Genomic DNA, 22,218 nt, shown 5'->3' on the forward strand with positions numbered 1-22,218 from the left:
GAATCATTTCTCATGCAAAAGTTAATATGTAAGCTGTATGGTGTAAAAAAAAAAATGCTTTTAAAAAGGGCATCTTGACACATTGCCAGGGTAGCTCAATCATGTTTAATGCGGGTACATTTTCAAAAATCAAAACCTTTAGTTATTGTCTTGTATCGATGTATACTCATTGAATGCAAATTCGTGTCAGTACACGACAGAAAACAAAAACCCCAAAATCAAGGTAAAACTACTACTTCTGCTCTGAAATACTCATGCTCTGATGTGACAAATGAAGCTTTTTTTGATTTGTTTGAAAAAGAAGCGATTTTAAACCCTGACAATTACTGGACTTCATAGATAGTTCACTGCACAGAAGTAAGAACAGGACATCTGTACCATAAGCAGCTGCAGACTCCAGAACAAGCTGAGGGCATGGTTAGCCGGCTCCACTGCCTGCTGTTTCAAAGCAGACAAAGCTTATAGGCTTATTATTCATCTTAGGTATAGTTAAACAACACAAGGAACACTTGTAGCAAAACATTTGTCTGTTAGAAAGTATGGTAACATGAGTTGTTATTAAGCAATTATATGCAATTAGATATCAAAGTCCGTCTAGTCAAGAGGACCATACAAAGCTGATCCAAAAAGAAGACTGGTCATGTAGAAACAATGAATTTAGAATCCTGTTCAAAGTAAATCTCAAGTGAAAAGCTCATGTGCATTGCTCTCTTGGAACACATTTTATTTAAACAGTACATGGGTTATTGAACGTTCGCATGATTGACCGGCCATAGAAAAGCAAAAACTACAGTACTGCATCTGGGATGATGATTTTGAGATTGGATTTCGAGTCTCCCTGCAACATAATTTCTCTCCCTGCAACATCATTAGAAACACTTCCTTAAAAAATATAGACTTGGCTTTACCAGCCTATTATTCCCTTTTATCTATAAAAACTGGAACAACAATATGTACAACTTGATTTTAGTACTTATAAACAGTGTATCATAGATCCATAGGGTTTCCCTGCAAACGCTGCTCTGTTAAACAACCATAGCCATGAATACACATATCAGAAAGGAGAGGATTGTCAAAGAAATGTCCCCAGTGCAACAGTGTATGTGTTGGTAAATGGATCACGATTGCACGATATACAGGCGATGGGGGATGACTTGGTTTTCTGGTTGGTCTCCCCTCGATGGCATAGCCATGTGCAGAGTGAACAGAGGCTCACACAGCTCCTCTCCTAGCCTCTCCTTATGTCACTCACACAGAAGACTGGTCCCATACCTAAAATACAGAGAGAGCCATAGAAGATCAACTCTACTCATGTGGGTCATTCCACCAATTAGGTTCCTGTTGAGTAGTGTAACTTGGTGAAGAAGAAAACAAATCTAATTTTAACATTCTGTCATAAAGAGCACATTTTCAACTTAATAAAAATCAACATTTTCTAATCTGTAAAAAAAAATACTAGTGCCTGTCAACAAGTAAGGGCCAAATAAAATAGCAGGTTTATGACTTCATCTAAATCTGCCATGAATGGAAGCTTGTTGTTTGCAACAGGGAGGGGCAATAACCATTTGTTACAACATTTCTAGCCTATCTATGGGTAACAGGGTTGACGTGTTATGTTCGTCCCACTCAGTTTTCTACCACAAAACACCAGGAAATGGCCAAAAACAGTAGAACCAACTCGTCTGCTTTTACACTATGATTTGACTATTAGATGTTCAATCTCTATAAAAAAAATAATATATATATATATAATAATGAATAGTTTCACCATTTCACCATTAAAACGAGCGTTCAGTTCACGTAACAGGGTTGACCTTAAAATGAATCCCTAATAACATGATATAAATAATCTTCAGAATTGACTTCGTCAAATCAACAAAATAACTAGGGCTCTATGATGGTGAAAACTTGGAGAAATGTTGGGGTTAGGTGGGTTAAAATCTTCCTAGAAGTCAGTGTGTGCACAGATGGACCATGTCAAAATGCTGAATTTTGGCACTTTAGCAAGTCTATATTCATATAAAAAAATCTGATTTATTGAATTTTCCATGTCTATCTTAAAGGGCACTTCATTTAATATAACAAGCTTTTACAATTTACATATTTGTGCACAATATCTACTTAAAATATTAATGGGATGCAAAGGGCACTCATTTCGTGGAATGACCCATGTAGTAATGGACTGTATTGAGTGTACCAACTTCACAATCAATCCTAACATTTTTGATTGTACCTTATTGACAGGGGTGAGCTGTGTGCGGCGGTCAGAGCCGGTGTGGAGACGTTGGTGGTCGTCAAATCTCCCAGGGGATCTCTCTCTGCGGCTGTCTAGTCTGGGGCCTGGGGACTTCTCTCTGTCCAGGGGGCGTGCCGGGGACTTGTCCCGCCGGAACTCGGTTCGACCCTCCCGGTAGCGGTGTGGTGTGCTGGGCTCACGGTGAAGCCCCTCATGGCTGCCAGGGCCTGAGGCCAGACGCTTGGAGATGTGCTCTGTGTATGTGGGTGGACCTCTCTTACTGGGGCTGCTGTAGAGACGAGCAGAAGACAAATAAATGTAAGGAGACAAATAAGCTGCTGTTGTTTCAGCTCAAATTAGAGAAAAGTCAGAAATATAACCATGATCATACAGATACAGATAAAATGGCTGCGATACACTGAGCGAACAAAAAAATAAGAACACCTTGCTAATATTGAGTTGCACCCATTTGCCCTCAGAACAGCCTCAATTCGTCAGGGCATGGACTCTACAAAGTGTCAAGCGTTCCACAGGGATCCTGGCCCATGTTGACTCCAATGCTTCCCACAGTTGTGTCAAGTTGGCTGGATGTCCTTTGTGTGGTGGACCATTCTTGATACACACGGGAAACTGTTGAGTGTGAAAAACCCAGCAGCGTTGCAGTTCTTGACAAAAACTGGTACACCTGGCACCTACTGCTATACCCTGTTCAAAGGCACTTAAATATTTTGTCTTGCCCTCTGAATGGCACACGTACACAATCCATGTCTCAAGGATTAAAAATACTTCTTTAACCTGTCTCCTCCCCTTCATCTACACTGATTGTAGTGGATTTAAGTGACATCAGTAAGGGATCATAGCTTTCACCATGTCAGTCTGTCATGGACAGAGCATGTGTTCTTAATGTTTTGTACACTCTGTGTATATTTGGCTTCCAAGCTTTGCTAACAGCAATGAAAACTCAGAACAGTAGGTGGCACGAGCCCCTTTCAACATTTAGCACAAGACTTGTGACGCAGTGTATCTAGTATTCTAGAGTTTCCTTTGTTTACTTGTATGTGCATCTACTACCCTTCACCATAGATTTAGTTGATGGTACAGTAGTTCCGGTCCATTAGCTAAAAGTGTGGGGTCTAGAACATGACAGCGAGAGCTCACCCGCGGCTGGAGCCGGTCCTCTGCAGCTCCCCAGACTCCCTGACCAGGTTGCCCTTGCAGCAGATGACCCGCAGCTTGTTCTGGTAGGACGAGGCCAGGTAGATGGCCCCGGAGGAGATTGCTGGACCCAGGTAACGGGGGTTAGGGATGTCCAGATGGGCTAGAACTGGAGGGCTACACACAGGTACACAGACACAAGCCTCATTTATACCTGGTTCTAACATGCTTCCTTTGTCTTGATCTGATCCACATTGTGATTGTGCCCACGTTGTAGCCGTTACATCTACACATGGTAGTAAAATGTGTCTCTTTTGCATCCACTGTGTCCAGATATGCTGTTCCCTCCCGGTATGCAAATCCTTTGACAGATATTCTTTCAAAAGAATATTTCTATTTATTTGACATAAAAATACATCCCCTCGTGAATGGTCTACCATATAGTCAGTGAGACAGATTTGGACAGCAATGCAAAAAAAGACAAAGACAAATTCTAAATGAGAGACTACAAGGACAAAACTCTTGATGCTGCAATGATGATGAAAATATTTCATAAACCAAGAGAGGAATTGCTAAAAACTCAACCAAAGAAGAAAAACAACGCAACTGTATTTTGCACCAAGTACACCGAGTGTTTGGAGAAAATGAAAGCAATCCTGAAAAAGCACTAGAATATTCTGCAATCGCACACCTCTTCAAGGAACCCCCACTGGTGGTCTATAAGCGTGATCGCAATATTGGAGATCTGACCTGCCCCCTGAGTCCACTCAAACACTTGACACCCATTCCAAATGGGAAGTACAAATGTGGCTCATGTGCACAGTGCAACAGCACTATAAAAACATCCTTCTTCAGACACCCACATACAGGTTGAAAAATCCCTGTTAGGGGCATCACCTCATCACCTGTTCATGTGGAAAAGCCTACAAAGGGAGGCTTACTGGATATATCCAATCTAAAAACATTGACCCCTAGTGGTCTGAATATTGACTTTGATCTCAGGCCCTTATGAACAATTCTCTCTTTTATGAACAAGTCTTATTAATTGATCTATTCTTTCTACAGCTTATCAGCGTACAACCAATATGTTCCCCCTGTTGATGATGCTTATTATGCATTAAGGTTGAACCAAAAGATCACATGTAACAAATATAATGAAATAGGAAACAATTAAATATGTGAAATTGAATTAAACAATAATGTATGTTGATGCTAATATTATGTACAATATTAAATTGTTTCCATATGATAACAATAGCCTAATATATTAAATATGCCATAAACGATAGTTTTTTAACAGTTTCACTCAATTCATTCTAATTGACTTAATCATTATGACACACCCCTCACTATTGTCATTGGTTGCACTAATTGCTCTGTTTGTCTACATAACCTGGTTCAAGAGTTCATGACATAACCCGGAAGAAGGCACAGTGATGCTGAAAGGTTGGTGATTTACCCAATAAATGACTGGGAGTTTATATATGGAGTGTGTGACTCTTTATTATTTATAGCTTTAAGACGCATATTGATGCCATAAGGTAATGGTGTAACTTGTCAATGATTTTAGAGGGCAAGATAATGATGGCTTAAATGATTTCACTGTCCAGATCTGTCTACACTTGTAAGATATCCAAACACAATGCTTTTGACTACCTCCGGATCTGGTCAGAAAGATCACAATCCGATCACAATGTGTCTTAATCGTTTACATCTGTCTGAAAATGTGGGCACAATCAGAATGTTGACAAGATCAGGACAAAGGATGCATTGTTAGAACCAGGTATAAACAGCGCTATAAATGCAGGGTTAGGACCAAGGCCTACATTCAATCAGCTAGAGCATTAACCAGCGTTAAACAGCGTTGGCCGAGATCTGCATAAAATATGTTTTGGCGGTGTTGGACGTGTAACTGCTGTATGAGCTGGCAAATACCGTAGGTGAGAGGCTTCTTGTGAGTCACAAAACACTCCATTATTATTATTCCTACTGCGTTAAGGCACCTCGGCTACGCGAAGCGAACGTATGTGCTCACATACTCCCTAAAGACCTTCGCTTGAAAAACGATAAACGGCAATATTACTGTTTGTCCCTCTTGAGCCATTGTAGCAACAACATACCAAGAAACACTTCCTCTAAATAGTCAGAATGAATTTAGATGTTTCTGCCAAGGAGGTCTTTGTCTGCAATTTTAACTAGGATAACTAAGATGTTTGGTTCAGTTCTTAAGTGAAAAAATGGGAATGAAAACTAGTCTTCTCTTGTTGGATGACAACAAACACTTCATGTTTAGGAGTAGTACTGTTATGACAACAAACACTCCTACTCGTAGTAGTACTGTTGACCAATCACCGACGAAGGGGTGTCGACTTCGGCTACTAAAGTCTTTGCACGAACAGCCCCCCAAAAAACCTGCCAAAGACCAAAATGAACAAAAACGTCACAAATTGTTGCCATAATGCAGAAACTGTTTAGCTTTTAAAAGTTAAAAATGACACTAGGAAGTATAGGCTCTATCGATTTTAGATATAATGTCAAACCATTGTTAGGCTAATGTATGTTTTCATGTTCATTTGGATGGGGGGGATTTATAGCCATTTACATCAGTATTATTCGAGTGTTTGAACTTTTTAAGCTTACTGTATGCTTCCCAGTAGAAACAGTTTGCGCATATCATAGAAACATTTTTGTACGTTTTTGGTCTTTGGCAGTTTTTTTTTCCTTTTTTCCAACAAAAAATATTGAGTCAAAATTCGATAGCCGAAGTCTATGCCCCTTCGTCAGTGATTGGTCAACAGTACTAGGAGTAGTAACATGAAGTTTGTCATTCAACACGACTGCACCAAACAGCTTAGCTAAATGTAAAACTGTGCGATAAAGACCTGCTTGGCAAAAACTTAAATTAATGACCGTTTTCTTGATTTATCTTAGATTAATTCTGACTATTTTGAGAAAGTGTTCAAAACACATTTTATTTGTCACAGACTTCATTAACAACTGGTGTAGACTAACAGTGAAATGATGACTTAGTACTTATGGGTCCTTTTCCAACAATGCAGAGTTAAAGATATATATTTTTAAATGGAAACAGTGACACGATGAATAAATACACAGTGAATAACGTGTAAAAATAGCATGGCTGTATACAGGGAGTACCAGTACAGAGTCAATGTGCAGGGGTACGAGGTAATTGAGGTAGCTATGTACATATAGGTAGGGGTAAAGTGATTAGGCAACAAGATAGAAAATAGACAGTAGCAGCAGTGTGTGTGAGGTGTGTAGGGTGTGTATTGAGGTCTAAATACAGTATGTGCCAGAGTGTGCATAGGGTCAGTGCAAAAAACGGTCAATGCAGGTAGTCAGAGTAGCTATTAGCAGTCTTGTTTAGCAGTCATATGGCTTGGGGGTAGAAACGGTTCAGGGTCCTGTGGGACGTTCTCACCACCCTCTGTTGCGCCTTGGGGTCGGGTTTCTTTCAGTTACTGTACCAAGCGGTGATGCAGCCAGTCAATATGCTCCCAATGATGCAGATGTAGAACTTTTTAAGGATTTGAGAGCCCATGTCAAATCTTTTCAGCATCCTGAGGGGAAAGTGGCGATGCCAGTCTACTGTGTGGTTGTGTGTGGACCATGTTAATTCCTTAGTGATGTGGACACCGAGGAACTTGAAGCTCTCGACCCGCTCCACTACAGCCCAATCGATGTGAATGGGGGCATACTCGCCCCTCCATTTCCTGTAGTCCACAATCAGCTCCTTTGTCTTGCTGACATTGAGGGAGAGGTTGTTGTCTTGGCTGCCAGGTCTCTGACCACCTCCCTATAGACTGCCTCATTGTTGTCAGTGTTCTGGCTATGAGGTTGCTACGGGGGCTCAAGAGGGACAAACAACAGTAATATTGCAGATTTTTTTTCACATTTTTGAAGTGAAGGTCATTAGGGAGTATTAGGGAGTATGAGCGCAAAGACGGCTGCTTCGGCTGCATGAACTTCTAACTCGGCTGCATGGGGATTTGTCAGATTATAGTCGGGTGTGGTTTTGTTTCATCCAATGGCAGTGTCCACGATAAGGTAAAGGCGCTAACACGGGACGAATGTTGTCATTAAAACATTGTTTGTTTGGTTGACAAGATGAACTCTGCTCATTGGTCAATCATGCGCGGCGGACACTCGACTTCTGCAAATTTCATATTTTGTCGCCTCGAGCTGCAAGCCAACTGCTTGTGTTTTTCAGGACGCTGCCCTACTCCCATTGAAGTCTGAGACCTTTGCCGCTTACGGCGGCCCGTGTGTAAGCGCCCCTAACCTGCAGTCAATTGACCAAATTCCCCTCTACTGGCCTCATGGGTCAACTGTTCTTAATATTTTTTGTAATTTCAGAATTAATCAACATTTTTGTTTAAAATCTGGTATTTCTATGTCAAACGTTTTAGTTATACAGTGTCCTCCTTAATTATTGGGACAGTAAAGCACTTTATTTTTTTTGGCTCTATACTTCAAATGTTTGGATTTGAAATCAAACAATGACTATGATGTTATGACTGTCAGCTTCAGTTTGAGGGTGTTTTCATGCATATCGGGTGAACTGTTTAGAAATTACAGCACTTTGTACATAGTCCCCCCATTTTAGGGAACCAAAAGTATAGATATTTGTTATTATTATTCACGATTCAGTCAGGATTATCCGTAATCATTGTAGCATTCACATTAATGTAGAAGTGTTCTATTCTTATTTACAATAAAAGTTACCCCAAAATGACATAATACATTATTTAACATGAATGTATATTGGGCAGAAAATAATCTGAAACAACCCAAGCAAACAGCGAATGCATCCAACAAATGAGTCACAAGCTTGATGTAGTCATTGTGTTCTATGACTATGGGACCAAATACTTCACTTTTTACTACTTTAATACACATACAGTTCATTCGGAATGTATTCAGACCCCTTGACTTTTTCCACATTTTGTTACGTTACAGCCTTATTCTAAAATTGATTGATGACAAATTGTTTTATTTAATCTACACACAATACCCCATACTGACAAAGCGAAAACAGGTTTTAAGAACATGTTGCACAAAACAAAAAATACCTTATTTACATAAGTAATCAGAGCCTTTGCTATGATACTCTAATTGAGCTCAGGTGTATCCTGTTTCCATTGATCATCCTTGAGATGTTTCTACAACTTTATTGGAGTCTACATGTGGTAAATTCAATTGCTTAGACATGATTTGGAAAGGCAAACACCTGTGTGTATATAAGGTCCCACAGTTGACAGTGCATGTCTGAGCAAAAACCAAGCCATGAGGTTGAAGGAATTGTCCATAGAGCTCCGAGACAGGATTGTGTCGAGGCACAGATCTGGGGAAGGGTACCAAAAAATGTCTGCAGCATTGAAGGTCCCCAAGAACAGTTACCTCCATCAATCTTAAATGGAAGAAGTTTGGAACCACCACTCTTCCTAGAGCTGGCCACCCGGCCAAACTGAGCAATCGGGGGAGAAGGGCCTTGGTCAGGGAGGTGACCAAGAACCCGATGGTCACTCTGACAGAGCTCTAGAGTTCCTCTGTGGAGATGGGAGAACCTTCCAGAAGGACACCCATCTCTGGAGCACTCTACCAATTAGGCCTTTATGGTAGAGTGGCCAGACGGAAGCCACCCCTCAGTAAAGGCACATGACAGCCCACTTGGAGTTTGCCAAAAGGCGCCTAAAGACTCTCAGACCATGAGAAACAAGATTCTCTGGTCTGATGAAACCAAGATTGAACTCTTTAGCCTGAATGCCAAGTGTCACGTCTGGAGGAATCCTGGCACCATCCCTACGGTGATGCATGGTGGTGGCAGCATCATGCTGTGGGGATGTTTTTCAGCGGCAGGGACTGGGAGACTAGTCAGGATCGAGGGAAAGATGAATGGAGCAAAGTACAGAGAGATCCTTGATGAAAACCTGAAGGTTCCCCTTCCAACAGGACAATGACCCTAAAGCACACAGCCAAGACAAAGCAGGAATGATTTCGGTACAAGTCTCTGAATGTCCTTGAGTGGCCCAGCCAGCGCCCGAACTTGAACACGATCAAACATCTCTGGAGTGACCTGAAAATAGCTGTGCAGCGACGCTCCCCATCCAACCTGACAGAGCTTGAGAGGATCTGCAGAGAAGAATGGGAGAAACTCTCCAAATACAGGTTTGCCAAGCTTGTAGCTTCATAGCCAAGAAGACTCAAGGCTGTAATCACTGCCAAAGGTGCTTCAACAAAGTACTGAGTAAAGGGTCTGAATACTTGTTTTTTTTTTTATTGTTTTTTTTACTGTTTTTGCTTTGTCATTATGGGGTATTGTGCATAGATTGATGAGGGGGGGAAACAATTTAATCAATTTTAGAATAAGGCTGTAACGTAACAAAATGTGGGAAAAGTCAAGGGGTCTGAATACATTCCGAATGAACTGTATGTGTATTAAAGTAGTAAAAAGTGAAGTATTTGGTCCCATAGTCATAGAACACAATGACTACATCAAGCTTGTGACTCATTTGTTGGATGCATTCGCTGTTTGCTTGGGTTGTTTCAGATTATTTTGTGCCCAATATACATTCATGTTAAATAATGTATTATGTCATTTTGGGGTAACTTTTATTGTAAATAAGAATAGAACACTTCTACATTAATGTGAATGCTACAATGATTACGGATAATCCTGACTGAATCGTGAATAATAATAACAAATATCATACACTCCCAAAAATGCTAACCTCCCTTGTTATTGTAGTGGTGAGAGGTCAGCATGTCTTGGGGGTATGATATTTGTGCGTCTAACTTTCTCACTCATCATTATTCACAATTCATTCAGGATTATCCGTAATCATGGTAGCATCCACATTAATGTATAATAGTTGAGAAACATATTCTATTCTTATTTCCAATAAAAAATTATTCCAAAATGACACAACCCATGTGTGTGAGGTGTATACTTTCATTTCAAAGTAGATTTAAGACTACCAAGAAAAGCTGTATGACCCTGATTTAGCCCACTGCAGTAAAAGGTTAAAAGGTTAATGCAAGCTGCTTGTGGATTTGACAGCTCCAGTTCCACCTCTGACACTGCCAAAACAACCGATGCGGATGTCAATCTGATTTCATCTAGCCCCAAGTCTGGAAATACAATACCCATCATTCAATTCAGAGAGTTGAGAGGAATGAATAACATCATGCTAAAATCAATAATGTCTGCCATTTAGCACAATGGATGAATAGAAAATGAAAATCAGACATGGGGGAACGTTATTGGAGATCACTTCTCTATTCTTGTGTGCGTTCTTCTCAATTTGTGGCATTGATTGTGGTCGCATAGGCCTACTCAGACAAATACTGATGCGTTTGTCATGTGCAAGTTCTTATTGTGTGAGTTTGTGTTTCGGTCGTTCTTTCTTTACCCAAGTGCAGCATGTCCCTGAACCTCGATCACATCCAAGGAGTTAAAGTATGTCACAAACAGGTAGGGTTCTCTGTAAGCTGTTCAAGACAGATAAGGAAAGGGTTACATTACAAAAGTCACGAAATATGCTACTGGTACTCAGATTCACATTTCTAGCAATGTTCTTGTTATGACAATACTACATCAAATCCACCACAATGCATACCACTTTGTTAGAACTGTACTATGTGAAGAATCAGCTACTGTATACTGTACACACCAAAGGCCAGGGGCAGACGACTCCATTTGATTTCTTCAGTGCGGCTCCTTCGTCCGTATGCGTCCACAAACACTCCAAACTCTGTGACAGAACAATAGTCCTTAACTACTGTGTCGATGAATGTACCTTGGAATGTTTTACAATCATTCTGTGTTTGTGTGGGGGCAATACAACACAATTTTATGCAATATGTACAGTAAAACAGGTAATACAATATCACCACGGTAAGATGAATTTATTGCAATTGCAAATGTCAAGACAGATCTCACCATGGAAGCAGAGCAGGTACTCCTCCTTCTGCAGAGTGCTGGTGACCTGCATTATGGAGATGGGGAAGCTATGGGAGGAGGAAGCAAACACCGCAGAGGCCAGCGACATGTCCTTCTTATCCAGGAACTCTACAGAGGCGACACAGTGTATAATACGCTCTCCGTCACAGATAGGGTGGTAGGTAGCATAGTGGTTAAGAGAGCTGGCCCTGTAACCTGAAGTTCACTGGTTCTAATCCCGAGCCGAATAGGTGAACAATCTGTTGATGTGCCCTTGAGCAAGGCACTTAACCCTAAATGCTCATGCAAGTTCTGGATAAGCGCATCTAAAATGTAAATATAGAATCAGCATTAGATTAACCATGGAAATTATTTAGTGACATCAACATTTAACACGTGAATAGTAGAGTGGCTTATTTACATGTAGCATTTTTGGGTTGGTCACATTTCATTTTCTGGTACTCATGAGTTCCAGTGGGTTTACTGAGAGAAACGACCAACAACGAAAACCACTAACCCTCCAGGACATACTGCTTCATCTCAATCTCATAGAATTTGTTGGTGCCGATGATGATGCTGTAGCTGGTCAGGTGGATGCAGCTGCAGGGCTCCAGAGTCTCTATCTCCTGATGGAGGGGTGGTGGAATGAGGTTGTTAGAGAACTAGCGAGGGAAAACAACTGATGGACTGATAGGAGGAACAGACTTTTCTTCAGTTGCAGTTCAATATAAATTAGGTGCATGTCTAGTCACTGTGAGCTGTCTTGTGGGTCAATTTAATTTCCTCTGTAACCAGAAAGTGATGTGTTGATCGTTCCATCTGATCCTTTGTTTCAACTTTGAGGTGATACTCACCTTGCGAATGCAGAACTTGTTGAGATTGTCATTGTAACGCAGAATTGTAATCTTGTTAGGCATTGCTGCACAGATACAAGGCCCATTATCTATCTGTAGACAGACACATCCAGAAAGTCAGTGACAGTTATAAGGGATAAGAATTTCTTCGGTCAAAGGATGACCAATTGAATCAATGCCCCCAACCCCTGAAAAACCACTAGACTTACTCTGCCTGCAGAGAAGAGGTGGCAGCCCTTGACCGTCTCAAAGATAAATGGTTCCAGTTCAGACTGGGCAGGCAGGTGGGACTGGGCCAGAGACTGCTTCACCTTTTTAATCTCCACCAGACACAGCGCCCTCTCATCCCCTACAGGCCAAACACAGACATTACCCCTCCCTTCAATTCAGTCTGACAAATAAATGAGACAGTTGACGATGTACTGTATATATGTGCTGTTATCACTGATTGAGTCAAGTTGGCTTTCATACCAACAATCATCAGCAGTTTCTCATGCTCCTTCATGATGTGGATCTGGAAGACGGAGCCCAGGCCAGGGATGTGGGTCAGGGAGTTCTTGATTACATTCAGGGCGTACAGACCCTCCTCAGAGCCCACTAACACTATCTGCGAGAAGGGAAACAACACACGTCACTGGTAGTGTACTGTACACTGTGGGACTACATGAAGTGCATATGTTATCAACACACATGTAAAAGTGGTAAGGCGGAAGAGAAAAACGATCAACCCATACTACTCAAAAGTCTAGTTTCCTCTTCATTATATTACCTGGTCTGTGAGGGGGAGAGTACAGTTGATGTCAAGCCTGTCATCTCCCTCCAGCTTCAGCAGAGAGTTCCCAAGCAGTTTCTGGTGGACGGGAGACAGAAACACAGGGTCAGGAGGCTCACAGATTCAGTATGGTGGGAGAGGCACAGTCGGGAAGCTGTCAGGCTTTGCATAGGAACAGAAAGAGGGTCTATATTAAGGTAGTTGGGTGGGTGCAGAAACAGGGTAATCAGGCAGAGTGAATAGGGGGTAGAGACTCCACAAAAGGGGTGTCAAACTCATTCCACGGAGGGCTGAGTTTCTGTGGGCTTTTGGTTTTTCCAATCAGCTAAAGACCTAGACCACCAGGTGAGGGGCGTTCCTTACTAATTAGCGACCTTAATTCATCAACCAAGGACAAGGATGGAGCGAAATCCCACGGACATCCGGCCCTCCGTGAAATGAGTTTGACACGGGCTCTACATGGTAAGACGTGAAAGCTGACGGTACTACCAGACAGACCACTTGTCCTGGCTACAGGAAGGCCTATCGTGTGCATAGGGCTGGTTATATCACTGTAATAGGCTTTGTGATGAGTATGTTCACTCATCATGAAAGTTGAACACCTCGCAAAACATGACACATCTAACATTTAAGTAAAGAAATATACAGCGAAAAACTCTATCCAATGATCTGATCACAATACATCTAATCAAAGATATTGAACAAAAGATAGTTGCCAGGTGCTACAACAGTCACAGTCACTCACAGTAAACACAACTTTGATAAGACAATAGAGGAAAGGATGGTGAGGACAACCAGCGTGTGGTCACAGCGTGAGGTGAACAGCAGGAAAGATGACCACGCGCTCAAGACAAACATGCACAGAATTATTCTGTTTTGTCATTGTAAATGTACTGTAATCGTAAATGTATTATAATTGTAATTGTGTGTATAAAGTGCCTGTGTGTCTGGTATCAACAGGAAAGCAGACAAAAGTAGCCTTGTTAGACTCTTTACCTGGACCAGAGGAGACAGAACCATCTGTTTTTTGGACACAGCAGCCTATGTGCAGTGAAACCCCATGGAGCAGGCAGAATAGAGCAAATCACCAAAACATGCCCACATACAGGGACATACAGTATGACATGATGAAAAAGCAACAAACAGGAATGAGAGAGAGAGAGAAAGTGAGAGAGAGAAGAAGAGGGACAATTAACGCCACATATAAGAGACATCATGGATTATTTATAAAACTTTACTGCTGCAGTAAATGATTAAAAACAAAACAATTCACAATTATTTATACAGATTTAATGGATGGATGCATTATACTCAGGGTCCTATCAAGCATACAAGTATGCTGTATCGAAGAATAAATCTAATGGTAAATGTAAAGTATAACCCTCATACAGTAAAAATGCTGTTTTAACCTTTGATGAGTCAGACCTCAGGCATCCAAACAGAGCAACTACCTTAAAAGACAATAGCCAGGGAAACAGGTCTATATATCCACCTGGTATTAATGACAGATATATAATGTAGGTGAAAGCTGAATGAGGACCGACACTTTCCACCATTTACCAAACTCTTATAGTAAACGATGAGTTCTCTCTTGTTGCTGAGTGAGCCCTGTCATTAACTGTTGAGAGTTGAGCACAACCAGGATGTGGACATGAAGTTAGGGTTGAACTGGGATGTGGACATGAAGTTAGGGTTAGGGTTGAACTGGGATGTAGACATGAAGTTAGGGTTAGGGTTGAACTGGGATGTGGACATGAAGTTAGGGTTAGGGTTGAACTGGGATGGGGGACATGAAGTTAGGGTTAGGGTTGAGCTGGGATGGGGGACATGAAGTTAGGGTTAGGGTTGAACTGGGATGGGGGACATGAAGTTAGGGTTAGGGTTGAACTGGGATGTGGACATGAAGTTAGGGTTAGAGTTGAACTGGGATGTGGACATGAAGTTAGGGTTAGAGTTGAACTGGGATGTGGACATGAAGTTAGGGTTAGGGTTGAACTGGGATGTGGACATGAAGTTAGGGTTAGGGTTGAACTGGGATGGGGGACATGAAGTTAGGGTTAGGGTTGAACTGGGATGGGGGACATGAAGTTAGGGTTAGGGTTGAGCTGGGATGGGGGACATGAAGTTAGGGTTAGGGTTGAGCTGGGATGGGGGACATGAAGTTAGGGTTGAACTGGGATGTGGACATGAAGTTAGGGTTAGGGTTGAACTGGGATGGGGGACATGAAGTTAGGGTTAGGGTTGAGCTGGGATGGGGGACATGAAGTTAGGGTTGAACTGGGATGTGGACATGAAGTTAGGGTTAGGGTTGAACTGGGATGGGGACATGAAGTTAGGGTTAGAGTTGAACTGGGATGTGGACATGAAGCTAGGGGTAGGGTTATTGTTGTGGTTGTGGTTGAGGATATGGTTAGGGTTGAACTGGGATGGGGGACATGAAGTTAGGGTTAGGGTTGAACTGGGATGGGGACATGAAGTTAGGGTTAGGGTTGAACTGGGATGGGGACATGAAGTTAGGGTTAGGGTTGAACTGGGATGTGGACATGAAGCTAGGGTTAGGGTTGAACTGGGATGGGGACATGAAGTTAGGGTTAGGGTTGAACTGGGATGTGGACATGAAGCTAGGGTTAGGGTTGAACTGGGATGTGGACATGAAGCTAGGGTTAGGGTTGAACTGGGATGGGGGACATGAAGTTAGGGTTAGGGTTGAACTGGGATGGGGACATGAAGTTAGGGTTAGGGTTGAACTGGGATGGGGACATGAAGTTAGGGTTAGGGTTGAGCTGGGATGTGGACATGAAGTTAGGGTTGAACTGGGATGTGGACATGAAGCTAGGGTTAGGGTTGAACTGGGATGTGGACATGAAGTTAGGGTTAGGGTTGAGCTGGGATGGGGGACATGAAGTTAGGGTTAGGGTTGAGCTGGGATGTGGACATGAAGTTAGGGTTAGGGTTGAACTGGGATGGGGACATGAAGTTAGGGTTAGGGTTGAGCTGGGATGGGGGACATGAAGTTAGGGTTAGGGTTGAGCTGGGATGTGGACATGAAGTTAGGGTTACGGTTGAGCTGGGATGGGGGACATGAAGTTAGGGTTACGGTTGAGCTGGGATGGGGGACATGAAGTTAGGGTTAGGGTTGAGCTGGGATGTGGACATGAAGTTAGGGTTGAACTGGGATGTGGACATGAAGCTAGGGGTAGGGTTGAACTGGGATGTGGACATGAAGCTAGGGTTGAACTGGGATGGGGACATGAAGTTAGAGTTAGGGTTGAACTGGGATGGGGACATGAAGTTAGGGTTAGAGTTGAACTGGGATGTGGACATGAAGTTAGGGTTAGGGTTGAACTGTGATGTGGACATGAAGTTAGGGTTAGGGTTGAACTGTGATGTGGACATGAAGTTAGGGTTAGGGTTGAACTGTGATGTGGACATGAAGTTGGGGTTAGGGTTGAACTGGGATGTGGACATGAAGTTAGGGTTAGGGTTGAACTGGGATGTGGACATGAAGTTAGGGTTAGGGTTGAACTGTGATGTGGACATGAAGTTAGGGTTAGAGTTGAACTGTGATGTGGACATGAAGTTAGGGTTAGGGTTGAACTGGGATGTGGACATGAAGTTAGGGTTAGGGTTGAACTGGGATGGGGGACATGAAGCTAGGGTTAGGGTTGAGCTGGGATGGGGACATGAAGCTAGGGTTAGGGTTGAACTGGGATGTGGACATGAAGCTAGGGTTAGGGTTGAACTGGGATGTGGACATGAAGTTAGGGTTAGGGTTGAGCTGGGATGGGGGACATGAAGTTAGGGTTAGGGTTGAGCTGGGATGTGGACATGAAGTTAGGGTTACGGTTGAACTGGGATGGGGGACATGAAGTTAGGGTTAGGGTTGAACTGGGATGTGGACATGAAGTTAGGGTTAGGGTTGAACTGGGATGTGGACATGAAGTTAGGGTTAGGGTTGAACTGGGATGTGGACATGAAGTTAGGGTTAGGGTTGAACTGGGATGTGGACATGAAGTTAGGGTTAGGGTTGAACTGGGATGGGGGACATGAAGTTAGGGTTAGGGTTGAACTGGGATTTGGGGGACATGAAGTTAGGGTTAGGGTTGAACTGGGATGGGGGACATGAAGTTAGGGTTACGGTTGAGCTGGGATGGGGGACATGAAGTTAGGGTTAGGGTTGAACTGGGATGGGGGACATGAAGTTAGGGTTAGGGTTGAACTGGGATGGGGGACATGAAGTTAGGGTTAGGGTTGAGCTGGGATGGGGGACATGAAGTTAGGGTTAGGGTTGAGCTGGGATGTGGACATGAAGTTAGGGTTGAGCTGGGATGGGGGACATGAAGTTAGGGTTAGGGTTGAGCTGGGATGTGGACATGAAGTTAGGGTTGAACTGGGATGTGGACATGGAGCTAGGGGTAGGGTTGAACTGGGATGGGGACATGAAGTTAGGGTTAGGGTTGAGCTGGGATGTGGACATGAAGTTAGGGTTGAACTGGGATGGGGGACATGAAGTTAGGGTTAGGGTTGAACTGGGATGGGGACATGAAGTTAGGGTTAGGGTTGAACTGGGATGGGGGACATGAAGTTAGGGTTAGGGTTGAACTGGGATGGGGGACATGAAGTTAGGGTTAGGGTTGAGCTGGGATGGGGGACATGAAGTTAGGGTTAGGGTTGAGCTGGGATGGGGGACATGAAGTTAGGGTTGAACTGGGATGTGGACATGAAGTTAGGGTTAGGGTTGAACTGGGATGGGGGACATGAAGTTAGGGTTAGGGTTGAGCTGGGATGGGATGGGGGACATGAAGTTAGGGTTGAACTGGGATGTGGACATGAAGTTACGGTTAGGGTTGAACTGGGATGGGGACATGAAGTTAGGGTTAGAGTTGAACTGGGATGTGGACATGAAGCTAGGGGTAGGGTTATTGTTGTGGTTGTGGTTGAGGATATGGTTAGGGTTGAACTGGGATGGGGGACATGAAGTTAGGGTTAGGGTTTAACTGGGATGGGGACATGAAGTTAGGGTTAGGGTTGAACTGGGATGGGGACATGAAGTTAGGGTTAGGGTTGAACTGGGATGGGGGACATGAAGTTAGGGTTAGGGTTGAACTGGGATGGGGACATGAAGTTAGGGTTAGGGTTGAACTGGGATGTGGACATGAAGCTAGGGTTAGGGTTGAACTGGGATGTGGACATGAAGCTAGGGTTAGGGTTGAACTGGGATTGGGGACATGAAGTTAGGGTTAGGGTTGAACTGGGATGGGGACATGAAGTTAGGGTTAGGGTTGAACTGGGATGGGGACATGAAGTTAGGGTTAGGGTTGAGCTGGGATGTGGACATGAAGTTAGGGTTGAACTGGGATGTGGACATGAAGCTAGGGTTAGGGTTGAACTGGGATGTGGACATGAAGTTAGGGTTAGGGTTGAGCTGGGATGGGGGACATGAAGTTAGGGTTAGGGTTGAGCTGGGATGTGGACATGAAGTTAGGGTTACGGTTGAGCTGGGATGGGGGACATGAATTTAGGGTTACGGTTGAGCTGGGATGGGGGACATGAAGTTAGGGTTAGGGTTGAGCTGGGATGTGGACATGAAGTTAGGGTTGAACTGGGATGTGGACATGAAGCTAGGGGTAGGGTTGAACTGGGATGTGGACATGAAGCTAGGGTTGAACTGGGATGGGGACATGAAGTTAGAGTTAGGGTTGAACTGGGATGGGGACATGAAGTTAGTGTTAGAGTTGAACTGGGATGTGGACATGAAGTTAGGGTTAGGGTTGAACTGTGATGTGGACATGAAGTTAGGGTTAGGGTTGAACTGTGATGTGGACATGAAGTTAGGGTTAGGGTTGAACTGTGATGTGGACATGAAGTTGGGGTTAGGGTTGAACTGGGATGTGGACATGAAGTTAGGGTTAGGGTTGAACTGGGATGTGGACATGAAGTTAGGGTTAGGGTTGAACTGTGATGTGGACATGAAGTTAGGGTTAGAGTTGAACTGTGATGTGGACATGAAGTTAGGGTTAGAGTTGAACTGGGATGTGGACATGAAGTTAGGGTTAGGGTTGAACTGGGATGGGGGACATGAAGCTAGGGTTAGGGTTGAGCTGGGATGGGGACATGAAGCTAGGGTTAGGGTTGAACTGGGATGTGGACATGAAGCTAGGGTTAGGGTTGAACTGGGATGTGGACATGAAGTTAGGGTTAGGGTTGAGCTGGGATGGGGGACATGAAGTTAGGGTTAGGGTTGAGCTGGGATGTGGACATGAAGTTAGGGTTACGGTTGAACTGGGATGGGGGACATGAAGTTAGGGTTAGGGTTGAACTGGGATGTGGACATGAAGTTAGGGTTTGGGTTGAACTGGGATGTGGACATGAAGTTAGGGTTAGGGTTGAACTGGGATGTGGACATGAAGTTAGGGTTAGGGTTGAACTGGGATGTGGACATGAAGTTAGGGTTAGGGTTGAACTGGGATGGGGGACATGAAGTTAGGGTTAGGGTTGAACTGGGATGGGGGACATGAAGTTAGGGTTAGGGTTGAACTGGGATGGGGGACATGAAGTTAGGGTTACGGTTGAGCTGGGATGGGGGACATGAAGTTAGGGTTAGGGTTGAACTGGGATGGGGGACATGAAGTTAGGGTTAGGGTTGAACTGGGATGGGGGACATGAAGTTAGGGTTAGGGTTGAGCTGGGATGGGGGACATGAAGTTAGGGTTAGGGTTGAGCTGGGATGTGGACATGAAGTTAGGGTTGAGCTGGGATGGGGGACATGAAGTTAGGGTTAGGGTTGAGCTGGGATGTGGACATGAAGTTAGGGTTGAGCTGGGATGGGGGACATGAAGTTAGGGTTAGGGTTGAGCTGGGATGTGGACATGAAGTTAGGGTTGAACTGGGATGTGGACATGAAGCTAGGGGTAGGGTTGAACTGGGATGGGGACATGAAGTTAGGGTTAGGGTTGAGCTGGGATGTGGACATGAAGTTAGGGTTGAACTGGGATGGGGGACATGAAGTTAGGGTTAGGGTTGAACTGGGATGGGGACATGAAGTTAGGGTTAGGGTTGAACTGGGATGGGGACATGAAGTTAGGGTTAGGGTTGAGCTGGGATGTGGACATGAAGTTAGGGTTGAACTGGGATGTGGACATGAAGCTAGGGTTAGGGTTGAACTGGGATGTGGACATGAAGTTAGGGTTAGGGTTGAGCTGGGATGGGGGACATGAAGTTAGGGTTAGGGTTGAGCTGGGATGTGGACATGAAGTTAGGGTTAGGGTTGAACTGGGATGGGGACATGAAGTTAGGGTTAGGGTTGAGCTGGGATGGGGGACATGAAGTTAGGGTTAGGGTTGAGCTGGGATGTGGACATGAAGTTAGGGTTACGGTTGAGCTGGGATGGGGGACATGAAGTTAGGGTTACGGTTGAGCTGGGATGGGGGACATGAAGTTAGGGTTAGGGTTGAGCTGGGATGTGGACATGAAGTTAGGGTTGAACTGGGATGTGGACATGAAGCTAGGGGTAGGGTTGAACTGGGATGTGGACATGAAGCTAGGGTTGAACTGGGATGGGGACATGAAGTTAGAGTTAGGGTTGAACTGGGATGGGGACATGAAGTTAGGGTTAGAGTTGAACTGGGATGTGGACATGAAGTTAGGGTTAGGGTTGAACTGTGATGTGGACATGAAGTTAGGGTTAGGGTTGAACTGTGATGTGGACATGAAGTTAGGGTTAGGGTTGAACTGTGATGTGGACATGAAGTTGGGGTTAGGGTTGAACTGGGATGTGGACATGAAGTTAGGGTTAGGGTTGAACTGGGATGTGGACATGAAGTTAGGGTTAGGGTTGAACTGTGATGTGGACATGAAGTTAGGGTTAGAGTTGAACTGTGATGTGGACATGAAGTTAGGGTTAGGGTTGAACTGGGATGTGGACATGAAGTTAGGGTTAGGGTTGAACTGGGATGGGGGACATGAAGCTAGGGTTAGGGTTGAGCTGGGATGGGGACATGAAGCTAGGGTTAGGGTTGAACTGGGATGTGGACATGAAGCTAGGGTTAGGGTTGAACTGGGATGTGGACATGAAGTTAGGGTTAGGGTTGAGCTGGGATGGGGGACATGAAGTTAGGGTTAGGGTTGAGCTGGGATGTGGACATGAAGTTAGGGTTACGGTTGAACTGGGATGGGGGACATGAAGTTAGGGTTAGGGTTGAACTGGGATGTGGACATGAAGTTAGGGTTAGGGTTGAACTGGGATGTGGACATGAAGTTAGGGTTAGGGTTGAACTGGGATGTGGACATGAAGTTAGGGTTAGGGTTGAACTGGGATGTGGACATGAAGTTAGGGTTAGGGTTGAACTGGGATGGGGGACATGAAGTTAGGGTTAGGGTTGAACTGGGATTTGGGGGACATGAAGTTAGGGTTAGGGTTGAACTGGGATGGGGGACATGAAGTTAGGGTTACGGTTGAGCTGGGATGGGGGACATGAAGTTAGGGTTAGGGTTGAACTGGGATGGGGGACATGAAGTTAGGGTTAGGGTTGAACTGGGATGGGGGACATGAAGTTAGGGTTAGGGTTGAGCTGGGATGGGGGACATGAAGTTAGGGTTAGGGTTGAGCTGGGATGTGGACATGAAGTTAGGGTTGAGCTGGGATGGGGGACATGAAGTTAGGGTTAGGGTTGAGCTGGGATGTGGACATGAAGTTAGGGTTGAACTGGGATGTGGACATGAAGCTAGGGGTAGGGTTGAACTGGGATGGGGACATGAAGTTAGGGTTAGGGTTGAGCTGGGATGTGGACATGAAGTTAGGGTTGAACTGGGATGGGGGACATGAAGTTAGGGTTAGGGTTGAACTGGGATGGGGACATGAAGTTAGGGTTAGGGTTGAACTGGGATGGGGGACATGAAGTTAGGGTTAGGGTTGAACTGGGATGGGGGACATGAAGTTAGGGTTAGGGTTGAGCTGGGATGGGGGACATGAAGTTAGGGTTAGGGTTGAGCTGGGATGGGGGACATGAAGTTAGGGTTGAACTGGGATGTGGACATGAAGTTAGGGTTAGGGTTGAACTGGGATGGGGGACATGAAGTTAGGGTTAGGGTTGAGCTGGGATGGGATGGGGGACATGAAGTTAGGGTTGAACTGGGATGTGGACATGAAGTTAGGGTTAGGGTTGAACTGGGATGGGGACATGAAGTTAGGGTTAGAGTTGAACTGGGATGTGGACATGAAGCTAGGGGTAGGGTTATT

The 22,218-nt window shown here is 44.2% G+C and overlaps 1 protein-coding gene across 1 annotated transcript in view; it reads right to left on the bottom strand.

Annotated features, from left to right (window-relative positions):
- Positions 1–94: 94 nt before the first annotated feature.
- LOC120063159 (citron rho-interacting kinase) overlaps positions 95–22,218 on the bottom strand; it is a 52,284-nt gene continuing 30,160 nt past the window's right edge. The window contains exons 28-38 of the mRNA XM_039013355.1: positions 12,978–13,058; positions 12,680–12,815; positions 12,418–12,557; positions 12,209–12,301; positions 11,872–11,980; positions 11,355–11,483; positions 11,086–11,166; positions 10,825–10,903; positions 3,395–3,568; positions 2,234–2,525; positions 95–1,272 (exon numbers count right to left, since the gene is read on the bottom strand). Of these exons, the coding sequence (XP_038869283.1) occupies positions 1,249–1,272; positions 2,234–2,525; positions 3,395–3,568; positions 10,825–10,903; positions 11,086–11,166; positions 11,355–11,483; positions 11,872–11,980; positions 12,209–12,301; positions 12,418–12,557; positions 12,680–12,815; positions 12,978–13,058 (1,338 nt within the window). The 3' untranslated portion in view covers positions 95–1,248. The remainder of the gene's footprint in view (positions 1,273–2,233; positions 2,526–3,394; positions 3,569–10,824; positions 10,904–11,085; positions 11,167–11,354; positions 11,484–11,871; positions 11,981–12,208; positions 12,302–12,417; positions 12,558–12,679; positions 12,816–12,977; positions 13,059–22,218) is intronic.

The sequence above is a fragment of the Salvelinus namaycush genome, chromosome 18 (assembly GCF_016432855.1).
Source record: "Salvelinus namaycush isolate Seneca chromosome 18, SaNama_1.0, whole genome shotgun sequence".
Lineage (NCBI taxonomy): Eukaryota > Metazoa > Chordata > Actinopteri > Salmoniformes > Salmonidae > Salvelinus > Salvelinus namaycush.